The sequence below is a fragment of the Saccopteryx bilineata genome, chromosome 2 (genome assembly GCF_036850765.1).
Source record: "Saccopteryx bilineata isolate mSacBil1 chromosome 2, mSacBil1_pri_phased_curated, whole genome shotgun sequence".
NCBI lineage: Eukaryota > Metazoa > Chordata > Mammalia > Chiroptera > Emballonuridae > Saccopteryx > Saccopteryx bilineata.
In genome coordinates, this window is record NC_089491.1 from 348,631,904 (window position 1) to 348,653,422 (window position 21,519).

The 21,519-nt window shown below is 43.5% G+C and overlaps 1 protein-coding gene across 1 annotated transcript in view; it reads left to right on the plus strand.

Annotated features, from left to right (window-relative positions):
* Positions 1 to 8,157: 8,157 nt before the first annotated feature.
* The window catches only part of MARCHF10 (membrane associated ring-CH-type finger 10), a 92,566-nt gene continuing 79,204 nt past the window's right edge, over positions 8,158 to 21,519 (plus strand). Inside the window, exons 1-2 of the mRNA XM_066254549.1 lie at positions 8,158 to 8,326; positions 15,152 to 15,258. Coding sequence (XP_066110646.1) covers positions 8,311 to 8,326; positions 15,152 to 15,258 — 123 coding nt within the window. The 5' untranslated portion in view covers positions 8,158 to 8,310. The remainder of the gene's footprint in view (positions 8,327 to 15,151; positions 15,259 to 21,519) is intronic.

Genomic DNA, 21,519 nt, shown 5'->3' on the forward strand with positions numbered 1-21,519 from the left:
ACCAGGTGGTGGCGCAGTGGATAGAGCGTCGGACTGGGATGCGGAAGGACCCAGGTTCGAGACCCCTAGGTTGCCAGCTTGAGCGCGGGCTCATCTGGCTTGAGCAAAGAGCTCACCAGCTTAGACCCAAGGTCTCTGGCTCCAGCAGGGGGTTACTGGGTCTGCTGAAGGTCCGCGGTCAAGGCACATGTGAGAAAGCAATCAATGAACAACTAGGAAGTCGCAATGCACAATGAGAAACTGATGATTGATGCTTCTCATCTCTCTCCGTTCCTGTCTGTCTGTCCCTGTCTATCTCTGCCTCTGTAAAAAAAAAAAAAAAAAAAAAAAAAAATCCAGCCACAAATCTTTAAACCTTACCAGTCTTCCCTCACAAAAGTCTTCCGTCCATACTGGCTTCCTCTCAGGTCCTGAGTTCTCTGAGCTCTTGCTCACCTCCAGGCCTTGCCAATGCCATCTCCTCCTCCTGCGCTCCTCCTCCACCATCAGAGAGCTGGCTCCTCTTCCTTCCTTCGGCATCACCTGAGAGGCCATCCTGACTACTTTGTCCAATTGGTTCTTCCACCCTCTCCATCACCACCTCCAGTATTCTCTGTCACTGTGCCCTGTTAGTGCCCTAGCACTAATTATCATTTGTCAGTAAATATTTATTGATTTGTCTACAAGTAAATTGTCCTTGACACCTATTAGCCAAATATTTGTTAAGTAAATGGGTAGAATGTTTGAGATCCATGAATTTGGGGTGTCCAACTATAGACACTGGCAGCAGTTCCCGACAATGCATCTTTGTTTCAGGTGTCCCCTCCTCCTCATGCTACTTTTCACCTCGCCCCCACAGAGTCCCTGAAGCTGTTCCTGCCACCTAAGAACACCCAACTATCCTGAGCGGGCGCCCCCTAGTGAAGGAGAAGGGAAGCAGCTGTCCTTAGGTGGGGCAGAGGCAATGAGAAGCCACAAAGGGTTAAAGAAATAAATTAGAGTTAGTAGCTAACCTGAGGCTCCTTCCACACAATTTAAAAAGAAGAAAGAAAGAAAGAAAGAAAGAAAGAAAGAAAGAAAGAAAGAAAGAAGAAGGGAGGAAGGAAGGGAGGAAAAGAAAGAAAGAAAGAAAGAGAGAGAGAGAGAGAGAAGAAAGAAAGAAAGAAAGAAAGAAAGAAAGAAAGAAAGAAAGAAAGAAAGAAGAAAGAAAGAAAACAGAGAAAGAGAATTACAAAAGAAGGAACCCTGGAGAGAAAAGAGGGCAAAGCTGAGAAACATTCTGTCAGGAACGAACCCTCTTCTGTGTGGTACAGTCACTGGAGGAATCCCCACTCCACAGGGCAGAAGCTCCATGACTGCAAGGTCAGGAAATGGGTGATTAGAAAGGAGGCCGCCTGCCCCCTACACTAGTGTTGCCCCTGCCCCTCCCTCCCTCACATGCTCAGCACTTTTATCCAAACAAAATATCACAGAGTAACTAACGCTTCATGATGGTCCAGGAGTTGCTCAGTACTCACAATCCCCTGCCCTCTTGATGAGAACCATTATTTTTTTGTCTGGCCTGAGTATTTATCTGTCCAGAAACATGTTTAATGATCACGTGAGCCCCCTGATGCTGTTATAGCTTTCTGAGGCCTGAGTCTTGCTCGGAGCTTCATGAGCCGCCCACAAATTAAATTCTTGGCCAAACATGTATGGCTTGAGTTTATCCAAAGTCCAAACAAATCAGATACTCCTGCTGGACAGAAGTCAAATTCTTTCCTTTGGTAACTATTCCTCAGAAATTCAGAAAAGCTGTATGCTTTATGTTCTCAGAGTTCTTATAATCAGATTCAATCTGGTATCAGATGGATCAATTGCCATAATGAAGGGTTTTGAGAAGTTTGAAGCTTCCAAAATAGATAAAGAAATCAAAGCCTTTTTGAACTTTTGAGAACAATCTTAACGCTGTAGGATCCAAAAACTTTAATGAGTTTGCCCTTTCTTTGTTAAACAGCACAATAGACCAGCTACATTTCCAAATGAGGAAAATTCTGAGGAATCCCACAAAGAGCATACTTTATTATTATTATTATTATTATTATTATTATTAATTGTAGGGAGCTTGCCAATCTCTTCATTCCACAAGAGATCTCAGGTCTCAAATATTTGACCTCTGAAAGCCCAACAGGCATTACTAAATTTCATACAGTTCATGGATGGCTGCAAGCCTCAGATTGGATACACCCTCACATTTAGCGATGAGGTCATAAAATGTCATTCTCTGAAATTCAGGATTTAAAAAATCACTGTAATATTAACCACCATGATATTAGTAACACAAGATTTTAAAGAGGTTATAAGCCTTTAGAGATGTTTTATAAACCTATGGTTGATGTTTTTGAGATATCCTCAGATCTCAGCAAGGAGAATTAAATCTCTATAATGTAGGTAATGCTGATAGCTACCATTTGTTGAACAGCTACTTTGTATCAAGCACAATGCCAGAAACCCTGCACTTGCTGTTTCATTAATACCATGGCAAGCTGGTGAGGAAGCTCTGGCTATGATGGTGCTGAGGTGTGAAGGGGGATAAAAGCTGTTCACTATCATACAGTGAGTGCCACTGCTGGGATTCTAACCCAGGCCTTTTCGACTCCAAACTATGCCATTAATGGCATTGTCAAAGAGAAATGGTCCTATGAAGTTGTGCACAGAGGCAGTTAAGTGAAAGAAAAATGTGATAAAAGTCTCCACAAACTATGAGGTGAATTATCCAGTTCAGTTATCCAGAGAGCAACATCCCTGCTAGGGATATCCCTTAAGAACATTCAATTCCCTTGGACCTAATTCAATATTCAGTAACCCTCCTGATCTTTAATTTGTTCTCCTGGGATACCTTTTCACCAGAAGGAAGTACCTTGTGCACATGACCAGGGCTAGTCAGCTGCCAGCTTTATTCTCTGGGATAAAATAATAACTTGGTTAGGAGGAGGACATTTAGTCTCTGTTGAACGGAGTTACTGGGAATCAATTCCTAAAAAGATCAACTCTCAATTAGCTAAAATAGTGTTTCCAATCCTACACAACCAAGGATCTAATCCTGGGTCTTCAATGCACTCCATTGAAAATATATACAGAGTCCAGAGGGCTCACTTTGAAACAGCCTACCTAGCTCTCTGGCCATCTTAATGACATCAATTTAGGACCACTTTTAATGGGTGACACTAAGAGATTGTCTTATTACATATTCACAGTCTGGCCAAATATAGCTATGGGATAAATGCAGAATGTCCCAACAGGTCATGGAGTATTCAATGAGCCATTAGCCAGTTTTAAAAATTAATCAGCTAAGTCCTCTGCACAAAGGGGTTCTAGAGGTGAACTATGAAGCTTTAAAGGACTAGCATGCCCACAGTCCCCTTCTCAGAGAAGCCACTCATAGAGATTGTTTCTGTAAACAAACTGCCATAGTTCTAGCCTTGTGCACTGAATGAAGGCAACATCACCACGTTGGCCTCAACTGATAAGAATAGGAACACATGGCAAGGCTCAAGGTAAAAACAACAATGTTGTATATGAGAGAGGTCGTCTGCTTCTGAGGCAACTTGGCATAAAGCTCTATGCCCATCAGGAGCGCTCCTGTTTAGATAGCAACAAAGTGACCCACTTAGACTCTCTCTTAGGAGGAGGAACTATTAGGTGAACAAAGAGAGTGTTGTTCTGGACCAAGTGGGCCAGGTCTTCATGAGGTTCCTAGATACTGGAGTCTTATAAGCCTTGGAGGCTTAGAATGCATAGCTACCCCTCTGCACAGCTTACTCTTTGCACTGAATTAAATATTTCCATCAACATGTTATTATTTCTGAAACTGAATACAGGATCTACTTTTGAAATTTTATACTTGATATTACCCTTTGCAGAACTCTTAAACTAAAGAAATTTTTGAAGCTGAGCTGTAAACACCAAATATTTCAATCATTAGAATTCATTATTTGGCCCTAGCCAGTAGGTAGCTCAATGGATAGAGCACTGGCCTGGTGTATGGACATCCTGAGTTGGATTCCCAGTTAGGGCACTCAAGAGAAGTGACCATCTGCTTCTCTTCTCCTTTTTTCTCTCCCTTCTCTCCCTTTTCCCCTCCTGCAGCCAGTGGCTCAATTGATTCAAGCATGGCCTTGGGCTCTGAGGATAGCTCAGTTGGTCTGAGCACGTCAGCCTCAGGTGCTAAAAATAGCTTGATACTTGAGCATTGGCCCCAGATGAGGTTGCAGGGTGGATCCTGGATGGGGCACATGTGGGAGTCTGCCTCACTATCTCCCCTCCTCTCACCTAATAATAATAATGATAATAATAATCCACTATTTACTTCAATTTAAGTTTTTTTGTCTTCTTGTATTCATCATCTACCAGGGACACTGTAAAAAGAGTCATAAAAAGTAGGATCCATTCCCCAACCAGGAATTATGTTTTCTCCTTACTTTAATATTTCTTGCCTGATCAGGCAGTGGATAGAGAGTCGGAATGGGATGCCAAGAACCCAAGTTCGAGACCCCGAGGTCACCAGCTTGAGCGTGGGTTCATTTGGTTTGAGCAAAAACTCACCAGCTTGGACCCAAGGTCGCTGGCTCGAGCAAGGGGTTACTCGGTATGCTGAAGGCCCATGGTCAAGGCACATATGAGAAAGCAATCAATGAACAACTAAGGTGTCGCAATGCGCAACAAAAAAACTAATGGTTGATGCTTCTCATCTCTCCGTTCCTGTCTGTCTGTCCCTGTCTATCCCTCTCTCTGACTCTCTCTCTCTGTAAAAAAAAAAAAAAAAAAAAAAAAAAAAAAAAAAAATATATATATATATATATATATATATATATATATATCTTCCTTAGCACTTTGCTTTTCAATGCTGATAGTAATCTTACTTGTAATTTACACACCAAGCTCAAGTTTACTCATTAAACACTAAACTTGGAGTTGCTCAATAACTTTTTACAGGTTGACCTCTGGCACTCTCACCCTCTTTCAAGGGCACCATAATCCTTTTCAAATAACTTAAGTTTTGGAGATAATTGAAATGTAGAAGAGTTTAAAACTGAGCTGTAAAGTGGTATCTCCAAACTTTGTTATGGAAAAATCTTTAAGTATTTATCATTTACACTCACATACATTAAATAAAATCTTAAGATAGGCCTCAGAAAGTAGAGCTACCAATTATTGAGGGTTTCGTGTATGCCAAGTATGAAGTTAAACGCTGTGTATACCTTCTCACATTTAATCGTTACAGCAATCTTTTGAGGTAAAGAGTATTATTTTAAACATCTTTTAAAATTATTTTTATTTTCCTTTTATTAAATGAGAGGCAAGGAGGCGGAGGCAGAGACAGACTCCTGCATACGCCCTGACCAGGATCCACCTGACCAGCCCCCTACTGGGTAATGCTCTGCTCATCTGGGGCCACCACTCTGTTGCTCAGCAACCAAGCTATTTCAGCACCTGAGGCAAGGCCATGGAGCCATCCCCAGAGATTAGGGCCAACCCACTTGAACCATTTGAGCCATGGCTGCAGGAGAAGTAGGGGGAGGGTGGAGAAGCAGATAGTCACTTCTCCTTTGTGTCCTTACCAGGAATCCAACCTGGGACTTCCACACGTCAGGCCAATGCTCTACCACTGAGCCAACTGGCCAGGGCCTTAAACAGATCTTGAAGTGAAAGGAGAAAAATCTGGGCCTAATATGAACCAAGGTGCTTTTTCTTTTTTTTTTTTTTTTTTTTTGCTGTAAGCAACATTAAGCAATTGGGAATGAGATGCTCTGCGTTTGAACCCTGATCTGCTTCTTACCCATGTCTTTGGGCATGTCATTTCTCTTCTACCTAATCTGGGCTTCAACTTCCTCCTCTATTATTCATTAATTGTTATAATTATTTTTATTTAAGAGGGATCCTAGCTCTAACAGATGAGCTCTCTACCTATCACTTCACTATTATAGTTTCAATGAGTGTGTCTTAAAATTTTTGCATTTCTAAGCATCTTCTTTTGAAAGGTAAAAACCATGAGGAGAGGTCTTAGTTAGTACTTCCCAGTTAATGCTTCAATTACCAGTTAATGCTTTAATAAAGATTACTTGATAGCTAGCTGAGAAATGAACATGGGCTACTTGAGGTGGAAAGATACTAACTGATGGTGGACCAATGAAGGTTGGGTGACAAAGTGCTCAGAACAGCCTGACCAGGTGATGGCGCAGTGGATAGAGCGTTGGACTGGGATACCGAGGACCCAGGTTTGAGACTCCGAGGTCGCCAGCTTGAGCGCGGGCTCATCTGGCTTGAGCAAAAGCTCACCAGCTTGAGCCCAAGGTCGCTGGCTCGAGCAAGGGGTTACTCAGTCTGCTGAAGGTCCGTGGTCAAGGCACATATGAGAAAGCAATCAATGAACAACTAAGGTGTCGCAATGCGCAACAAAAAACTAATGGTTGATGCTTCTCATCTCTCCGTTCCTGTCTGTCCCTATCTCTCTCTCTGACTCTCTCTGTCTCTGTAAAAATAAAAAAAAAAGTGCTCAGAACAAAGTCTTCACCTAAGTACATTTTATTTGAATTCTGCCCAGCATGGGAGATGCCTTAGAAGTTGGTGGGGTGGCCTGACCTGTGGTGGCTCAGTGGATAAAGCATCAACCTGGAAACGCTGAAGTTGCCGGTTCAAAACCCTGGGCTTGCCTGGTCAAGGCACATATGGGAGGTGATGCTTCCTGCTCCTCCCCCCTTCTCTCTCTCTCTCTCTCTCCCCTCTCTATAATGAATAAAAATTAAAAAAAAAAAAAAAAGTTGGTGGGAAGGCAGAGAGGAATGTTCAATGTGTTCTACATAGTCTCATCTGGCTGAAATATGAGTGAAGAAGTGTTGAAAAAGGAAAACTAGGGGAGGACAGAGGGAAAGCCATGGTCAAAAGTTTGAACTTCATTTCAGAAGTAGAAAAATCTTTGAAAGCTTTTCAGCAGGGGACCAACAACATTAGATCTATGCTGCTTACAGAATAAGGTATAAATTGTGGGGTTAGGGTGTGGAAGACAGGGTTGAGGGTGTGGTGTGGAGGCCCTTACAATAATTCAGTTATGAAGTCATGGACCTCCAAACTCGAGTGGTGGTGATAAGAATAGAAAGGGGTACAATGCTGCAGAGGACGCAGCTGCCAACTGGATGGATGTCGCAGAGTGCTGAGAAGACCCCTAAACCACAGACACCTAGGGATTCTGGGTACTGATGAAAAGATCCAAGATTTCTATCTCCTTTTTTCCTATTCTCTACCCAATCAAAATTGCACTGACTTGATATCAGCTGGCAAGTAATTGAGTGGCTAAATACAGCATGTGGCAAAAGTAGGTTTACTTTATAGCTATTTGTTTGGAAAATAATACTATAATTAATAAATAATAATAAAAGAATAAACTCTGTTTCATGTACTCACAACTGTAAACCTACTTTTGCCACACCCTGTATGCAAAATAAATGGAAGAACCATCTTTGCCTATGAAAATCACAAACAAATAAACCTGGTGGAGAGAGGCTCTGTGGGCACTGCTCTAACTCTCTAAGAACCTCCTTTCTTGGAAAAGGCAGCCAAGGTTACTGATAACCAGGAGATAACTGGGTTCTTATCTCGATTCTTCTGCCCTTAATCACTTGTGTCTTCCCTTTTATGTTGAAGCAAGCATTTCAGAGACCCCTTGCACAGCTTGAACTCCAGTGTTGCACAGTCTTTCCCTCTACCTATGTACTGCCTTTAATATTATTTTAGTCAATTAAAAATATTTCCCTTTCTCGTTTTCTAGTCTTTCTTTACAAAGCATAGCGCTGATTTCAGGACAGGAGTGAAGGCCTCCATCTGTACGTTTGGGTTTGAACATCAAGACAAAGCCAGTCCGTCTCCGCCCTCCTTCAGCATCGCTCCTCCGCCCGCTTTGCCTTCGCAATTGCATCCCACTCATTTCCACGGCAACCGGCGGGCGCCCACGTCCCTCCTCAGGACCACGCGGCCGCAGCCCCCGCGCTGCCCTCACGCCAGTGCGCCAGCTCCAGAGTGGCGCGTGGAAAGAGGAGGCTAGTTGCCAGGGAAACGGGAGGACGCCAGGGAGCCGCCCCCACCGCCACCACCCCTAGAAAGGCGGGCAGAGAAAGCCGCCTGGGAGGAGAAGGAGGAGGAAGAGAGGCCGGTAGAGGGAGCGGAGAGGAAAGAGGAGGAGGAGGAAGAGGAAGAGGAGAATAGGGACGGCCCCCGCGCGATTGATGGGCGACTCCTCCGCCCGGGACCAGCCCACCTGCCCCGCCCCTCGGCCTCTTAGTTCCTCGCAGGGGAGAAATGACTGACCCACAAGGTAACGGCCGGGCCCCGCCAGCCCTAGTGGCCTCTGGTCCTCCGAGGAGGTGGGGGGAGGGGAAGGGTACAGCTTCACTTTCCGACTAAAACGATTCCGAGGGGAAATCAGGCCTGAAGCCTGGGTGCCTGGCCACTCCTCCCTCCTGCTGGCACGGCGCCTGTTTTTTGGGTTTTTTTGTTTTTGTTTTTTTTTTCTGGCTCTAAGGGACAGGTTTGGGGGACACTGTGATCATTTATTTGCTAGCTGGTTGCCCCCACCTACTTAACTTGCTGGCAGATTGCCCTGGTTTGCAGTCCAGAAGAGATATGCACGACCCTCAGCCTCTGAGTGCAAAATTGTTGATATTATCATCTGCATTATTATTGCTGAGAAGGTCGAATTGCTTGTCAAGCCTGTGACGTTACCACCCACCCACTGAAGTTTCCCAGTTGCAAGCTGAGTATTTCCCTATTGGGCTTGATGTGACCGTCCATCTCTTTCAGTTTTACAATAAAGTGAAGAGGCACCCCCAAGCAGCCCTCCTTCCACCACCTGCCCCGCCTTGCCGTGCCCTTGATTTCTTAAGCCAAACTGACTGAAAGGGTCAAGTCAGATCACCAACCACTACCAATTCCTCCTCTTTCTTTCCAGTCACAGTATTCTCTTAGTATCAGAGTATGAGGCAAATTAGGTCCGAGTCACACATCTTTGTTTAATCTCACAAAGTATTGATGTATTTAAATAAGAAATCACGTATGGCACCATGATGCTAAGGTTTAAACAAATTCTGAGACAGTTGTCATTACAAATTAATTGTGTAAAAGAATGAATAAGGTCTCCTGAATCCTAAGCACCCAATTGTGGAAAAGGAGGAATTTATTTATTTATTATTATTATTATTTTGTATTTTTCTGAAGCTAGAAACCGGGAGAGACAGTCAGACTCCCGCATGCGCCCGACAGGGATCCACCCGGCACGCCCACCAGGGGGCGACGCTCTGCCCACCAGGGGACGATGCTCTGCCCCTCCGGGGCGTTGCTCTGCCGCAACCAGAGCCACTCTAGCGCCTGGGGCAGAGGCCAAGGAGCCATCCCCAGCGCCCGGGCCATCTTTGCTCCAATGGAGCCTCGCTGTGGGAGGGGAAGAGAGAGACAGAGAGGAAGGAGAGGGGGAGGGGTGGAGAAGCAAATGGGTGCTTCTCCTGTGTGCCCTGGCCAGGAATCGAACCCAGGACTTCCACACGCCAGGCTGACGCTCTACCACTGAGCCCCGCATGTGGAAGTCCCAGGTTAGATTCCTGGTCAGAGCACACTGGAGAAGGGACCATTTGCTTCTCCAGCCCTCCCCCCCTTCCCTTCCAGCAGCCATGCTGGAATGCTTTGAGCAAGTTGGCCACTGAGGATGCCTCCATGACCTTGCCTCAGGTGCTAAAATAGCTCAGTTGCTGAGAGGGGCAGAGCATTGCCTGGTAGGGGGCTTGCTGGGTAGATCTCAGTGGTCAGGGTGCATGTGGGAGTCTGGCTCTGTCTCCCTGCCTCTTACTTAATTAAAAATATTTTTTTCAATTAAAGTTAACATCCACTATTATATTAGTTTCAGGTGTACAACACAGTAATGAAACATTTATATATGTTAGGAAGTGATCGGCCCAATAAGTCTAATACACATCTGACACTATACATAGTTATTAAAATATTATTGATTATATTCCCTATGCTGTGTTCCTCATGACTTTTTTATAACTGGCAGTTTGCACATCTTAGAGGGACTTTATAAACCAATTGTCATGTATTAATATAGCCATTTAGATTTTGTTTCAAAGGAAAGTTCAGCCTAAAGAGGGGCCAAAATTTACATTTTTAAAAAATTGCTAAACTAATAAAATACTTACTCTGTTGACATTTCTAATATGAGAACATAGTAAGAAAATAGTGAAATAGCTTGATTGTTAGTAAAAAGAAATTCCTTCAGATCAGTTCTGACAAATGTGGTTATAGAACAGAAATCGCAGAAACCGATTAGATATAGATAGGATTTTTTAAACAAATTTTAAATTTATTAATTTTAGAGAGAGATAAAGGGAGGGAGAAGGAAAGAAAGGGAGAGGAAGAGAGAGACAGGAACATCAATCCGTTCCTGTAACATGCCCTGACCAGGGATCGAACCTATACCCTTTGCATATGGAGATGGCACTCTAACCAACCAAGCTATCCAGCCAGGGCTAGATAGGATTTTTTTAGAGAACTGAAAAATATTTCTGCAGATTCTGTTCTCCTTAGTCAGGGAAATTTGGTTTGAATTCATTGGTAATTTACACTAGAGAGGAATACATATGTCACCGAGTTCTTAGAATATTCCTCTTTGAAATTTCACAGATATGTAGAATTTTGAGGACAAGAAGGATCACTCACTCTTGCTTTCCCACAGGCCTCCTACTCCCTTCGCCTTTGCTTTTCCCTCCCAATTTAAAATAGTTTCTTACGTTGATCTTTAAAGCACAAACTTGGCACAATATATTATCACCAGAGACTTAAAACAGAAGCATGCATGACCATGAGTGGATTTTAAATTGAAAAGCAGTTCAAAGGTGAGAAACAAGTGAATACAGGATGCTATTTTAGAAATATGTGCTTTGCCCACATTTTATCATCATTCTCCTCCTCCCCCTTCCACCTATCTGTATTTGCTGAGGAAAAATTTTTGGCTTCAAATGGCCATCTGGTTGAGTAGGCCTACAGTGTGGAGATCCATGAATTAAGCATTATCTCATGTGGATTTATTTCCATAGAGTTATTTCTGTTTCTTGTTCATCCTGGTCAGTTTTTCAAACCTGCAGTACAATATAAAGTTCAAGTGACACTTCAGAAGTGTGAAAAATGTTTGCCTAAACAATGGTGATCAACCATGTCCTTGCTCTATTTCTAACAATCCGTTTCCTTGGTGCCTGTAGTACTTGGTTAACCTCACAAAGTATTGATGTATTTAAAGAAGGAATCACATGTAGCACCATGATGCTTCAAACTACTCATTTTTATGGTAAAGTATAGCAATAGAGAGTTTATGGAAGGAAAAAAAGACTTTTGTAGGCAATTTGAACATCCTTTATTTGGTAGGTGATTGTGAAGTCAGCGGTAACCTAGCAAGTAATTCAAATAGTGTTATTTCCTATCTATTTTAACAAAGTTATTTCATGGCTCTTGACTTAGAAGCCTCCTTAAAATAACACTGCATTGAAGCAGGATAGATTATCTGGCTTTACTATGTTAAATTTGTCACCAAGATGTATCATCCAAGTGCACTCTGGGGTGTGCCTCTTCAGTGACCATTAACATATTTTCATTATGAATCCTTACGTTCTTCACTTGATTAATATTCAGATAGGCTTCTCTTTCCAACTGTAGCATCAGGGTTTCATCTTTCTGCCTGTTTTAACACCATCCTTTTCTGAAAAGGTGGGAACTTCATTTTTACATAGGCACAAATTCATGTGAAACATTAAAAGTAATCTTTTAAACTAGAATCTCATACATGACTATTAAAATGCTCAGAGATTTATGTTTTGAGCATAGATTATGGAACTGCCTATAGGACTGTAGTTTTAGATGCCGACTCTCAGAGACCAATTTTCTATACTTAAAGTAAAATTACCCCCGAAGGACCAGCATGAGTCATCCCTATAGTTCAGGGCTAGACGATAAACCTGAAAAGATTTTACAGCAACAAGACCAGACACTGGCTCACCGTGAGTCAGGGGCCAGCTGATTCTGCCAATATCTACACAACTGAAAAACCAGGGGAGGAAGAAAAGTGGCAGAATGCAGACACCTGGAGGCAGGAATTTTGTCTTATCCTGCTGTTTCCCCAGAGCCTAGAAAGGACCTGTCACATGGAAGTCATTAAAAAATACATGTATTGTAGTACCCTGGCCGGTTGGGTCAGCGGTAGAGCATTGGCACAGCATGTGGATGTCCTGGGTTCAATTTCCAGTCAGAGCACACAGGAAAGGCGATCATCGGCTTCTCCACCCCTCCCCTTCCCCCTTCTCTCTCTCTTTTTCTTTCCCTCCTGCAGCTATAGTTTGATTGGGTTGAGTGCATGGGCCCTGGGTGCTTTGGATGACCCCGTGGAGTCTCTGCCTGAGGCACTAAAAATAGTTCGGTTGCAAGTATGGCCCCATCGGCCACAGACAGGGGTTGCCGGGTGGATCCCAGTTCAGGTGCATGCGGGAGTCTGTCTCTTTATTTCCCCTCTTCTCACTTGAAAAAGAAGAAAAAAATACATGTGCAAATAAATAAAAGACCTTCACTGGACAATAACCAGGAATAGTGTGGAAACTTTGATGACCTTCTAGATGAAGTCTAACAGACTCATTATTTTTTTTTATTGAGGTATAATTGACATTTAACATTATACTAGTTTTAGGTGTACAATGCAATATTTGATACCTCTATATATTGCAAAATGATCACCATAATAAGTCTAGTTAACATCCATCTAGCAGACTCATTATTAACAGAGCCATTTAATAACTTTGTGAACTTAAATATTTTGGTCATACACATAGGCCACATCAAATAGAGCCAAACTTCTTGAAAATGTTGTCTCTACTTCCTTACCTCTCATTGATGCAATCCACTGCAATCTGTCTTCAGCCTGGTCACTCCACTAACAGCTCTCACCGAGGTTATTAATAACCTCCTTCTTGAAACACGTTCTTCTCGGCATCTATGAAACCACCCACCTGGTTCTCCTCCTGTCTCTCTGGCTTCTTTGCAGGTTTCTCTTTGGCTTCCTCTTCTTAAATTTTGGTGTTCCTCTGAGTTTTGTTCTGGGTCCTCCTCTTTTCAGTACCCATTCTGCCTTCAATTTCAGTTGTCCCCCAAAATGCCAGCAATGCCTACATATTTACCTCTCTAATCAGCACCTACATCTACTTACTTGACATCTCCATTTGCTGTACCCCAGGCACTTGAAACTACACACTACTTTTTCACAAACCTACTTCTCCTTCCTCCTCTCTTTCTGAAGGGGATGTTGGCACTAACCTCTGGCTGCTCGAGCCAGTAACTGGGGCAGCTTCCTTCACACATCCCTCTCCCGGCCCATCATGTCATCACCAAGTCCTGATGACTTTCTCTCTTGAGTAGCCCTGAATCCCTCATGGTTTGCAGGTGGGCACTAGTATGAGACTCTCTGGGTTCAAATCCCAACTCTTGCACTTAGTATCTCTGTAACCTTAGGCAAGTTACTGAATCTCTTTGTGCCTCAGTTTTCTCATGTGCAAAATAGAGATATAGTTTCTGCTTCATAGTGTGGTCATGAAGATTTGAATGAGTTAATATGTGTAAATGCTTATAACTTCCAAAGGCTCAATAAATAGTAGCTGTGATCTCATCTTCCTCCTCTTCCTGCCCCTCTTCCCCCACCTCCTTGTCCTCATCTCCACTTTTGCTACCCAAGTCTGGTCACCATCTTACCTCATCGAGATTACTGTAATATGTTCCCAATGGTCTTTCCACTTCCATTTTTATTCCACCCCCCATCTGTTCTCCATATAACAGCTGGAGGGACCTTTTAAAAACGCAAATCTAATCATCTACTCCCCAGCTTGGAACCTTTTGGTGTCTTTTTATGGCTCTTCTCATCATGAGCTTCAAGGCTCCACCCACATGAGCTGGCCCCGCCCACCTTCCAACCCTTTGATGCTGTTCTGCCCTGTGTCTCTGCTCCAACTGCACTGATCCTCCTGGTTCTCAGCCACACCAGCCCCTTCCTGCCCCGAAGCTTCTGTACCTGCATTCCTTTCTATCCAAGATGCTTTCTGTTCCACTTCTTGCCTGGCTTACTCCTCAGCAAACACAGTGTCATTTCCTAAGGAAAACCTGGCCTCCCAGATCAGGTTATTTCCTCCTCTGATACCACTTACTCAAAAAACCCCACCCTGGCCAGTTGGCTCAGTGGTAGAGCGTCGGCCTGGCGTGCAGGAGTCCCAGGTTCGATTCCTGGCCAGGGCACACAGGAGAGGCGCCCATCTGCTTCTCCACCCCTCCCCCTCTCCTTCTTCTCTGTCTCTCTCTTCCCTTCCCGCAGCCAAGGCTCCACTGGAGCAAAGTTGGCCCGGGTGCTGAGGATGGCTCCATAGCCTCTGCCTCAGGCGCTACAATGGCTCTGGTTGCAACAGAGCAATGCCCCAGATGGGCAGAGCATCGCCCCCTGGTGGGCATGCCGGGTGGATCCCGGTCGCCCAAGTCTGTCTGACTGCCTCCTCATTTCCAACTTCAGAAAAATATTGATACAAAAAAAAACAAACAACCCAGACATCTCCATAGCACTGATCACAATCATGGTTCACTTGTTCAGTGTCAGTCTTCTCACTCTAGACCATAAGCACCACAAAGGAAGGACCTATGTTCATTTTTTTTTTCCATGTTCATCTTGCTGACTGCTATATCCTGGTGCCCAGCACAGTGCCTGGGTTGGCATAGGGGTAGAATAATAGTCATTGATAATTTAGCTAGCTTCTTGGGTTTTCTTTTTTTTTATTTTTCATGTTGTAGACCTGCTTCTGAATCAGGTGTCTGTCAACCTAACTCCCTGTGACTAACCAGGACAGGATCACTGAAGCCAGCCGGCTGATGGCTGCATTATTTATGCCTGGCACAGGAGGGGTGTAAAGGCATTGATACCCACACAAAGAGTCCCTTCAGTCTGAAAGTAATATTTGTGCCCTTCAAACAGTGGAAATTAGATTAATAAAGAGAATAAGCGCAATTATACTAAGTATAATATGGCAAAGTAACAAAGGATTCTACCACAGCATGTTTATTTATCTTTTATATGCAGGTCAGGGATTAAGAATCATGTTTCATGAAGCAAGGGACAGACAGACGTTCCTCAGTGACATTCAATATCTGCGGGACATGCAGCACAAGGTAGAGTCTGAATATCAGGTAATTTCAGAAAACGTGAGTTATCTTCCACTTTCACTTACAATATTATGAGAGAACTCAGCGTACTCAGTATCACGATATGATAAACAGCAGTAGTTTTCTAAAATCCAAACCCCAGCACTTGCAGGCTGTATGACCATGGAAAACCACTTTACCTCTGAGTCTCAGTTTCCTCATCTGTAAAATGGGGATAATAATAGTACCCACCTCATAATATTGTCATGAAAATGAAATGAGCTAACCCTTTTTAAAGTATTTAGCACAGAGCTTGGCACACAAACTTTGTCAAAAATGGCATTAGGGCTTAAGCTCTACAAACCAGCAATCAAGGAAAAAGACATGCAAGGGGTAAACTGGGTTGCCCTGCCATCCATCTATAAAATGCCATGGACCTTTGTAGTCATCCTGCCAGAAGAAAGGTGGTGAGCACATTCCACAATAAGCTAACTATTCATCACCCTAGTTACAGTGTTTGTGTGCAAAAACAAAATCCACAGAGAGCCTGAGGAACCGGGATGCAATTACCCAGAGCTGGCTAGGACAGACTTGCCAGACGGGCATGTGGGAATCTGGGATCACTTAGAAAGTGTCATTCAGGCTGCTGGCCCGGAAGTCAACCCTCACCAACCAACCAAGAAGGCATGTCCTCAGCCTCACCTAAAGATCAAAAAGTCTTCTTTCCCTAAGGAAATCACAGAACTGCCATTATCAGGTTTTTCTCCACCTTAGCAATTTCAAATATAACTGAACCTCCCGGGTCACCAAGAAAACCAGACTGATCTCGATAACCTGATTTCACCTGTATAACACAGATGAACTTTGGGGCTGGAAATGGAGTCAGCAAAATTCTCCCACAACTTGGCAACACACCTGTAAGACTATAAAATTGAGTGAATTTCTATACAATAAGTGAAAACATAAACATTTGAACTGGTCATGCTGGGAGTGCATCTACTTTTCACAAAGGCACCTCTGCTGCCCAGCCCATGTTTTAAAATACTTGTTTGAAACTGTCTTCAGAACAGGCACATAAGATAATCAATCTTATTTTATGGTCTCTGTTGGAAAAAAAAATCACACAACTGTGTGTGACTTGGAGCCACTGCAGTTTTATTCTCTAATCCAGTGGTCCCCAACCCCTGGGCCGTGGACCGGTACCGGGCCGTGGGCCATTTGGTACCGGTCCGCAGAGAAAGAATAAATAACTTACATTATTTCCATTTTATTTATATTTAAGTCTGAATGATGTTTTATTTTTAGAAAATGACCAGATTCCCTCTGTTACATCCGTCTAAGACTCACTCTTGACGCTTATCTCGGTCACGTGATACATTTATCCATCCCACCCTAAAGGCCGGTCCGTGAAAATATTTTCTGACATTAAACCGGTCCGTGGCCCAAAAAAGGTTGGGGACCACTGCTCTAATCTATTGGGCTTTCAACACTGTCCTTATTAATAAGGACACTTTCAACACTGTCCTTATAATAATAATACTTAAGTTCCTACTATGTCCTGAACAAAGTCCTCTTTCTCCCGGAGTTCTTATTCTAGAAGTGAGAAGCAAACAACATGCAAAGTAAATAAATAAGTAAGATCACTTTAGTTACTGATTAATATAATGAGGCAGATAAAACAAAGGTAATAGAAGTGGGGGTGACGCTTCTTTAAACTGACAGGGAAGTCCTCTTTGAGGAAGTGACTTTGGCTGTGCAAGTAAATGATAAGAAAGAGACAGCCAGAACATCCTGAGCAGAAGGAAAGCAAGTGCAAAGGCCCTGAGACAGGAACTACCTTGGTGCATTGGAGGAAACAAAAGAAGGCCAGAGTGGCTGAAACACACTGACCAAACATGAGTGTGGGAGAGGTAGACAGAGCCAGGTAGTGTTTCCAGGATGAAAAATAGTATTTGGAACTTATTCTTATCACAGTGAGAATTGTTAGATGGTTTTAAGCAGGGAGAGTGGCATGATCTACATTTTAAAAAGATCTCTCTGGTTGTTGTGTGGAGAAACCAGTGGCGGGATTCAGCCAATTCAGACTGGTTCAGCAGAACCAATACCTAAGTTTCTGTTGAGTTTGGCAAACCGGTTGTTAAATTGGCACTTGTATTCAGGGTTCTCTCTAAGGTGGGCACCTGGGCAGCTGCCCAATGTGGAAAACACAAATTTACATTCCTTACTCTTTTTAAATGTTCATCTGTGCAACAGTGTAGTAGTCTAAGCACCTGTAGCAATGTTCACTCCATTCATAGGTGAAAAAAAAATTGATGATGGAACTATTTGTTCATTTCATAAAACTCATTATACCTTTGATGAAATAATACATTTTAATTCCCTCATGTTTGTTACTTCAGTAAACAAACATATAATGTAAAGAGGAAAAGTGCCAAACAACCAAGGGGTAAGAAGCTCTTTTATTGTTCTTTTTTTTTCCTTGTATTTTTCCAAAGTGAGAAGTGGGGAGGGGTGCAGTGGGGGAGGCAGGCAGACTCCCACATGCTCCCAACCAGGATCCACCCGGCATGCCCACCAGGGGGCGATGCTCAGCCCTCTGAGGCATTGCTTCGCTGCAATCAGAGCCATTCTAGCGCCTGAGGCGGAGGCCATGGAGCCATCCTCAGTGCCCAGGCCAACTTTGTTCCAATGGAGCCCTGGCTGCAAGAGGGGAAGAGAGAGAGAGAGAGAGAGAGGAAGGAGAGGGGGAGGAGTGGAGCAGCAGATGGGTGCTTCTCCTGTGTGCCCTGGCCAGGAATTGAACCCAGGACTTCCACATGCCGGGCCAACGCTCTACCACTGAGCAAACCGGCCAGGGCCTCTTTTATTGTTATTATTCAAGTTTTAAATGCATGAAATAATGAATTACCTTTTCATATATCGCTGTTTTTTTTATGCTTCAAACGGTCACTAGGGCAGAGAACCAGTTGTTAAATGATTTGAATCCTACCACAGGTAGAATGGTCTGAAAGGAGCAAGAGAAGCAGCAGAAAAATGAGTAAAGAAACTACAATCCGAATTTAGAAGAGAAATTCTGCTGGCTTGGGCCAGGGTGGTAGGAGTAGACATGGCAAGAAGTGGCCTGACCCAGTAAACATGCAGCACAGACATCTTGCTGATAGCTGGAGAGGGGGAAGGAGAGAAAGAAAGGAATGCAAGATGACTCACTTCAGTATGTTCACTTGTCCATCAGCTCCCTCTGATATCACCACTATTTTAAACCTCTTCTTTTTTCAAAGCTCTAATCCCCATACTTTCAACAAAGAATTTCTCTTCCTTCTTTACACACACATGAAACAAAACAATGAACCCAAGGCCATCAGGTGGGAGGCCACTCAACACCTCCCTTTCTATCTGGCTACACACCCATCTAGCCCTCAAGTTCCGTGAGGTGAGGTAACACTCTCCGTGTTAGTGCTCAGCCTAAGATCTTGGTCCATAGCCCTCTGTGTCCAGCCTTCTTCATCCACAGACCTCTCCTGTGTCTTTGAAATGTCCCTTCTTACTGACTCAGCCTACAAACATGCTCAAGTCCCTCCATTCTAAGAACAAAACAAAGCTGCCCGTGGACCATGTGTCCTCTTCTAGCCACAGCCCTGGCATTTTCCAGTCTCCAGATGTCCCCAAATAGTCAGCTACATTTCTATCTCTTCTTCCTCTCCTCCCATTCATTCCCTAACCCACTGCAACCTGGCTGTCACCTCCATGACCCTGAAACTGTTCTCGCCCAGAGCCAAGTTCAGTGGATAACTTTTTAGTCTCTGTTTCTGCAGTTTGATCTACATCTGACACTATTGCAGCTTTCTTCTAGAAGCAGTACTCCTTTGGCTTTCTGATGTCAAGTTCTCCTGGTTTTCCCTCTGTTTCTCTCACATTCTTTTCTCTGCCCCTCAAATGTTAATTCTCCCAGTTTTCCATCCTCCACCCAATTTTCCTCTAATTCCCAAGGTCTCCATGACTCATCTCATCCCCTCCTATGTTTTTAACCACCACTCATATTCTGAGTCTTCAAATCAGATGCACACCCGCTGTTGTACATTTCCGTCTGAGTGTCACATAGGAACCTCAAATTCGGCAGGGCCACAGTTGCACTCCACATGTCCTTCCTCCTGCCTCCCACTGTATTCTCTGTCTGATGATAGGGACCTCAGCCTTCCCTGACTCCTCCTTCTCCGTCACCACCCACATCACACCGTAAGTTTACAAAAAAGCTCATGACCTTGTGTCTTCCCCTTTATCTTGTTGCCACTACCCAGGTTTCAGCCTCTGTAGTTTCTCTCTAACACTATTACAATATCCTTTTCACCATCTCCTTGCCTCCAGTCTTCTTTTCTTGAAATCCATCTAAAATATGAATTTGACTATGCCATTGGAATGCAAGGAAACCTTCGGTTGTTCTTTTCATTTAAGGTCGGGTCCAAGGCCCAAGAACCACAGCAAGACAGCCTAACCTCAACCACGTCTCCAGCCTCTTCTTCTTCTTCACTATTTTATTCTCTTAACCAGGATGGTGAGGACCCCAGTTTTAATTTAGAACCAGAGGGAACTCCTATCATACCTTTTATTAAAAAAAAAAAACAACTATAGTAAGGCATAATTTACATACTATAAAATTCACCTGTTTGAAGTGCATAATTTAATAACTCTTAGTAAATTTGCCAAATTTAAGACATCACCATCATCAATTTTATTTCCATTTTTTATTTGTTTTTATTATTATTATTTTAAAAATATTTTTCTGAAGTTGGAAACGGGGAGGCAGTCAGACAGATTCCCGCATGCGCCCAACCGGGATCCACCCGGCACGCCCACCAGGGGGCGATGTTCTGCCCATCTGGGGCGCTACTCTGTTGCATCCAGAGCCATTCTAGCGCCTGAGGCAGAGGCCATAGAGCCATCCTCAGTGCCTGGGCCAACTTTACTCCAATGGAGCCTTGGCTGCGGGAGGGGAAGAGAGAGACAGAGAGGAAGGAGAGGGGGAGGGGTGAAGAAGCAGATGGGCGCTTCTCCTGTGTGCCCTGGCCGGGAAATGAACCCAGGACTCCTGCACACCAGGCTGACACTGTACCACTGAGCCAACCGGCCAGGGCCTACCATCATCGATTTTAGAACATTTCCGTCACTCCAACACCTTAGCACCCTTTCACACCTCCTTCATATTGCTCATAATAAATGTGAGCAATGTCTTTTGTGTGACTTTCTCCCAAACTGGACCACAGCTTCTCAAGGGCAGGGGCGGGATCTTATTCTTCTCTGTTGAATCAAACACCTTGTCACAGATGAGAGCCAGTGTTACTTAACTTGACCACCAACTGTTTACAGACTTAGATCCAAAAGACTTGTAACTATTCCTATAAGTCAAATCCACCCTCAGGGAGCATTTTCAAAGCCACTCACCACAAGGTCTGCAAAAAATAAATCAGGTGTCTATAAGGTGTTCTGAATATTGTTGAAGTAAGTATATAGCAACCCACAGAAACTACTTTTAAAGGGAACCACATGAGTTACTTAGATTATTTAATCCATTGCCTTATTCCAGAAAGGATTTAAAAGAGGGGGTTAAGAATCAATTGCATGACTGTAATGACCTTTCAATAACTTGGTCCATATATGACCCATATGTATTTAGATAATTTAGTAAGGTAGAAAACACAAGAGGAAATAAACTTTGTATTGGGTAGATATTGAAACCCTGGGTCATTGGTGAACTTGGCCAGTTACTTGTAGAAATCCCAGCTTTCTCTCACAGGGCAGTGATCTGCGTGGACACTAGGGAGTCTCCATTTCTGGGTGTACAAATAGTGTAAGACCTAATAACTAGATATGACTCCCAAATCATATACATTTGCCACACATTCCTTCCTGTGCTTTACTTGCCTTTAATGAACTGGCTCAAATTGAAGCCCTTAGAAACCTCCTGCATACACTATTCCTGCTACTTCCTAAAATATGCTAAGGATTGGTATGCACCAAATTAGCAGTGCCTGTGCAGGTCTGTGTGCTAGCAGCAGGAGGGGAGGGCTAAACCCACCCTGAGTTATTTTGATGCTACTCCTTTCAGTGGTTGGGTGGGATCCTTTTGAAAACACAAGAGGAAATAAACATCTATTTGGCATATTACATGCTATTTCAGAATCTGGTAACTAGTACATAATTATATGCCATCTCAGAATTTGGCTCTATTTCTTCAAGGATGTTCATGCTGCATAGCTTTTTCCCTTCCTTCTTCTTTTGGTCAAATGTGTTTATGTAACTTTTTTTTTTTTT